Source organism: Motacilla alba, chromosome 17 (genome assembly GCF_015832195.1).
Source record: "Motacilla alba alba isolate MOTALB_02 chromosome 17, Motacilla_alba_V1.0_pri, whole genome shotgun sequence".
NCBI lineage: Eukaryota > Metazoa > Chordata > Aves > Passeriformes > Motacillidae > Motacilla > Motacilla alba.
Window position 1 is genome coordinate 4,955,562 of NC_052032.1, and position 6,121 is coordinate 4,961,682.

Consider the following 6,121-nt stretch of genomic DNA (forward strand, 5'->3'; position numbering starts at 1 on the left):
TGTTAGCTCCACATAAAAGCCTTGGCACACTGGATGAAGAAGTATTTTTAGATGTATGATGAAAAAGTGAAATATTTCATTTATATTTCTAAAGCTTCCAAATACACTATAAGGCCTTCAGCAGAGCTGTGTTTTCTACAGGAAGCAGCACTGGAATAAACTGAAGACATGGAGCTGCTGAGATCTCTCCATTTGCCTTTCCAGTATTTGTTAACACCTTGTGAGAAAAGAACAGGTAGTGTCTCCTTACTCAACACCAGATAAACACTTGTTCATGACTGCCACCTAAACTTTGCTTTCTAGCATGACCTTGTGCAAGGTTCCCTTCAAAGCACAGCAATACCCTTCAAGCAACCTGGAGAGATCAAACAAAATTCACCTGCTCCTCAGGAAAACAAAGAAAATCCCACTGCAACTGAGGCCCGTGGGGCAATCAACAGCTGCCAGCCTGGATTAGTTTTGAACCAAACATTTCTAAATAAGTGCCCTTTAGATCCTCCCATTCCTAAAGCACGAGGGAAAAAACACAAAGAAACAAATCCTAAGTAATGGACATCAAGAAATAAACTGGTGCTTACTAGGCCTTGATGAGCAGCTTCTCCCTCTCCTGCAGTTCACGCTTCAGACTTTCTAGCTCAACCTTCAGCTCAATGTTCTGTGACAAAAGAATGAAAATGTCTGGAAAGAACTGGAAGATCACCCATCCCAAAAGTTAGTGGCAGTGTGTAGGTTACTTTTTGCTAGGACCAGCAAATATGAAGTATCACTGGGATAAGAAGAGACATTTAGCTGTTAAAAGGTATATTTTGCAAGGTTCAGCCTTCCAGAAATATCAAGAGCATTAAGGACCATCACACTCAAGCGATGCAAATCCCCTGCACACACATTTAACTGCTCTAAGAGGAAGTACTGCACTTCAGCTGGGGAATTTCTAGGGTTTCCAAGCATATTTTTTCTTTAAGCTACAAGATATATTATTTTCTTTTCAAAACCCGATTTTATCAACTACAGAGGTTTTTGGTAATTTTAGAATTTTTTTTTTTTTTTTATAGCTTGAGGAAACCTCTCATGATGTAACTGCACAATGAACTCCTTGGCAAGGAAGATGACAAACACCATTTCAACATATCGGCAATTCCAAAAAAATCACCAGTGGAGAAAACCAGGCAGCAATACTCAGCTGCAGCTGTGATCTACCCAAACATCAATTCATGTTCTTAACTACTGAAATAAGCATCAAGAGAGACTCAAGTTTCCATCCCATTATGGAAGAGAGACCCGAGGAAAGCACCTGTTTAGGTCACTTTAATTTAAGTTATTGCTGAAAAGGATAAGGTCAGAATAAAACAATCACACTAAAATTTCCAATAACAAAAAAAGACTTAAAAGTCAAGTGTAATAGGCAAAAACAAACAAAACAAACTCCTCAAAAAGAGACACAATTCCAGGAAATCATTCTAAATGCCTACGATTTTGTAGATTTCTTCAGTGGGACCATCAAACTTCTGCTGCATTCGCTCCTCCAGAAAATAAATACGAAGTTTCAGGTTGAAGTTTTCTTTTTTCAGATCAGTGATTTGCTGTGAAAGAAAGATAATGAGAAAAAGGGAACAAAAAGGAAAACAATCCTAACCTCCAACAGTTTTGCTTTCACCAGTGCAAGACCAGAATTCCACCTCCTTGACATAGTTAAAGTCATACATACATGTGGGTGACATACATGTGCAATTGTGAAGGTGTTAATTAAATATGTAATAGCCTTGTGCCCTTTGAACTATTCCCTAAAGTATCAAAATACTGTCTGAGACAGTAAGAATTCAGGAGAGACTTCTGAATCTAACAACATTCAGTAATTCTTCTAAATGATGGAAATTGAACAAATACAAGACGCAACACAGTTTTCATGCTGAAACAGAAATATTTTCTAAGCAAAAGCCTGGGAAGGCAGCTTCATTAACAGGACCCAGGTAACTTTATTCATAGCAAGAAAAGCCACAAGCACACAAGTGAGCCCAATCGAGCACCAATAAAACCTTTATCCCATCCCATAATTCATAGTGCAATTCTTTGGGGAAAAATTGCTTATCACTTTTAACCTTCCTTGTAGAAGCAGTAACTTAGTTGATGGTTTCATTAAAGAAAGGAGTCTCCCTCTAAATTTTTTTAAGAGATGAAGCATAAAACATTCATTCAAATAAGACTTATGTTCCCTGCCAGATGCTTTCAGCAAATGGAAATCTAATATGTTACAGAACCACTAATAAAATATTTATGTAGGCTTTTCCAGAACACTACAGTGCTATTTGTAAAAATTATTAGCAATACAATTTCCAAAATATTTGGCTCGTGAAACCCAAGATTACTTTCTGTAACTGCACTCAGAACCTGCATCTGCAAACAACTGTTCAGTTTAATAATCCCTGTCCAGAAAGCTGCCTTGTCATTATTCACAAAAAGTGAAAATCATCTGAGCAATTGAAAATCCTACATAAACTTTGTGGCTCACTCCCACACCCTGAAGAACCTGTCAGTAAATCATTCCCAGCAGTCCCTGCTCATTCAGAAAAAGTCCAAGTGACAAAAACACTCTGAAGTTGTACCAGCTGAACTTCTAATTAGTTTCCCTACATTCAACAAATTTCTGAGTCAAAAGGAAAAAATAATTTCAAAAGAATTCAGCATTTCACAACTCTTTTTACACATATTTCAGTGGCAAGAGATAAACCAAAGTGCTTAAGGGTAATATTTTCAAAAGGCACATGAAACAGACTATGCAATCATAAAGCATTGAGTGAAACAAATGTCATCTCTGATGTTCAGTTTCTTGGATGAATGTTAGAGCAGGCAGACAATTTATAACTTATTGCTTAATGAAGGAAAACATATAAAATGTGAGAAAGCTCACACTGCAAAAAGATTTTAAAGGCAACCCTCTGAACTTATGCATTTGAAGACTCAGTCTTAATTCCTTTATGCATTTTGATTCTTGTATTTAAACAAGAGGAATGAAAACAAGACAATTATATACATACTGCACAGGATATTCCACAGCATGAGCAGCATGGCAGCAAATCCTACCTCAGATTAGCTCCTTTCCAAGTCTGCATGGAGCCAGTTTTGTTCAAAAGGGATTTGTCAGCAGTGGCTGTGGTTTCACAGCACAAGTTTCCAACTATAAAGGCTGTTTCAGATTTACAGCAAAACTCTAAGAGGATTTGGAGAGACAAGAAAGAATCCCACAAATATTATTACCCAGCTCCCTTATTTGACACCCATCACCCTTTCTGCTCATGAACACCTCATTACCCATAACAAGGTCCTCCTCAGAGGTGCTTTTCACTTGGCCCATGTAATCATGTTTTCTATAATAGAATGGTTACCTCCATATTGCAACAAAGCCAGGCTCCATAAATAATTCAAAAACCTGCACCTCCAACATTCTCCAGCTCAGCACCTTCTCCAGGTATAAACATTAAAGGACCTTTCCTACATGGATCCACCTTTCAGCCCACTTAAGGGTCATTACATCCATCCTGTCCTCCCTGAGCTACGAGGCCAGAGCTCATTCTTTTCATTACACCCTTCTTGCAGCCTGTATGAATAACAGAGTTCTAGAAATAAGTTTACTGGCATTTAATGTATATTCTTCTTCCTTCATGGCAATGGATCTTTGAGCTTCATTACACTGCTGGCACCCATAAAAGTTCTCATCCCGTGGGAGGTTTTACAGCTCAGTTTAACATGAGGGGTCTGAGCACAGCAGGATGCCAGACCTGTGGGGAGGCCCCTGCTCTACATCACACAGGACAAACAGCAACAGATTTTTCCTTCTTTCTGCAACTTTTTTCCCTGTGCCCAGGAACCCTGCAGACAGTAAACCACGAGCAACATGTATATCCTGGACTGAGCTCTTTGGCACACATCACAGTAAGAGGTTTTAAGCACATACCAATGCCAAGGCAGTGTTTGTCTACCCCAGCCAACACACAGAAAAGAGAGAAAGGGAAATAGATACAGACTGCAAAAAACATCCTTCACCCAAGGCTTTCCAAAACAAGCTTTAAATTCTGAGCAAAGAGCAGGGAGGATGTAAGGCCACAAGAAACTGAAAGAGTTTGTAAGAACCACTCATTTCAAACGCAGCATTGCCACAAAAGGTAGCAGCAGCAGCACACTGAAACTGCAGACTCTTGGCATAGCCCAAAGGCAGCAGCCACAGCCTTTATCTGCAGCAATCATCTCAGAGATTTTAGATTGCCTTCCCCTCTACAGCTTCTTCACACAACAATAAAAACTTCAAAAGTTTTTCACTCTAGTCCTTAACGGGGAAGTTGTCCTGCAACACAGCCCAATCCAATCAGCATTCAGCAGACATAAACAACTGTCTTATTCAATTTAAAAAGCCAGCACAGTTAACATATTTTGAAAATCTAATGTTTTCCTTTATATTCTAGTAAGTGCCAAAATACTTTTATCTACAGAATTTTCACAATGATACTAGACTTCCATAACACAAGCATTCCAAGCACACTCATGCTACGAAGTTAAAAGGCATTATACTGTAGTCAATGAATCAAAAAGCCAAATCCCACACTAACCTAAATGAAAATAAACCTGATGCTTCGCTGAAATAAATCAGCAACAGATGTGCAAACCAAGTTCTGATGTTTCTGGTGAGCTGCAGGAACTTCTGAGCAGAGAGTGCCAATTTTGTTTCACAACTTCAGCACAGCAGTTGGCTGCTCTGAACAACAAATTCCTGCCTCCGTTTTTGAAAGCAACACTTAAGAAATGAGGTTCAAAGCATGGACAGGGACATTCACCTGGTCACACCTCCAAAAGATGTCTATCAGCTGAAACAAACTAAGAGTCAACACTTCAGCCAGCACGCTGGAAATATCTTGGCCATAAATCTGTCACTGAGTCTTGCATTAAAAGTTCTGCTTACATTTTCATAGTCCTTCATGGTCCGAGCTCGAGCTGGTGAGACTGTGTCTTCTGCCACATCTGGTACCACTAGACATTAAAGAAGACAGAACCAGTTCAGACAGCAGAATCTCTCTAAGTAGGGTTTCAATTTGGCAAAGGTCTACACTAATCTAAACATAACAAAAGCTTTAGGGAAGTGAGAGAGGCACTGCTTGGCCCCCTGTTTACATTACATGTCAGTATCTACATTCCTTTCTGATCACGCTAAGCTATCTATCACTTAAACTCCCAAATTCCATCACCCACTTAAATTACGATGTACACTGGAATCAGGCTATGTGAGGTGCACTGTCAAGAATAAATCCTTAGAGCAAGATCTGGATGATGCACAGCGTGCAACTTCCCTAACCCTGAGCAGAATGTGACCAGGCAGCACGGCTTCGCTGGATGTTCCAAGTATTTTAAGTACACGCCGCACAAAACCGCTGATCATCTTATATAAGGCTGAAAGCCCTAATGACCACAGGCAGCGAGCACACAGCAGTGACGGCAGCAGCTGCTGGCGTTCCGTGGTCTTAAAAACTCTTAAATTACGTAAAAAAGCGCATCACATAAAAGGTTTTTTTTGTTCGTTTGTTTGTTTTTGCCGTGAGTTTGAGGGTTTTTTCCCGCAGCTTTGGGGACCAGCGCGAAGCAGCGAGCCGGGGCAGGGATGTGCGGGCTCCAGCCGCGACGCAGCCTTACCTTGTCCGGCGGGCGGGCCGGGCTGGGGGTCCCCGCGGGAGATGTCCGGCAGCTGGAGGACGCTGGGGAAGAAGGAGGAGAGCGCTGAGAGCACAACGCCCGCGGGCTCGTCCCCCTGCCCCCGTCCGCGGCCGGCGGGCCCGGCCCCGCCACACGCACCCGCGCTGCCCCGCGCATCCCCGCCCGCAGCTCCCCCGTACCTGCCCCCGAACGCCAGCGGCAGCGTCGGGTCCTCCCCCGGCAGCGAATCCATGGATCGGCCGCGCGGCCGCCGCGGCTCCCGCCGCCTTTGTGCGCGGATTTGGCGGCTTCCCTGGAATTCAAACGCCCGCAATCGCTTCCGCCATCTTTGCGTGGGGCGCGCTGAAGCCGCCGAAGCCGCCGCGGAGCGCGCGGAGGGCGGGCACAATGGGAAGAGAATGGGGGCCGCCATGTTTGATGAGGGCAG

At 42.6% G+C, this 6,121-nt stretch overlaps 1 protein-coding gene across 2 annotated transcripts in view; it reads right to left on the bottom strand.

The window, feature by feature from the left end:
• The window catches only part of CDK5RAP2 (CDK5 regulatory subunit associated protein 2), a 70,788-nt gene extending 64,667 nt beyond the window's left edge, over nt 1–6,121 (bottom strand). For both annotated transcript variants that reach the window (XM_038156251.1, XM_038156250.1), the window contains exons 1-5: nt 5,874–6,121; nt 5,674–5,735; nt 4,949–5,016; nt 1,470–1,580; nt 579–655 (exon numbers count right to left, since the gene is read on the bottom strand). In XM_038156251.1, coding sequence (XP_038012179.1) covers nt 579–655; nt 1,470–1,580; nt 4,949–5,016; nt 5,674–5,735; nt 5,874–6,106 — 551 coding nt within the window. In that variant the 5' untranslated portion in view covers nt 6,107–6,121. The remainder of the gene's footprint in view (nt 1–578; nt 656–1,469; nt 1,581–4,948; nt 5,017–5,673; nt 5,736–5,873) is intronic.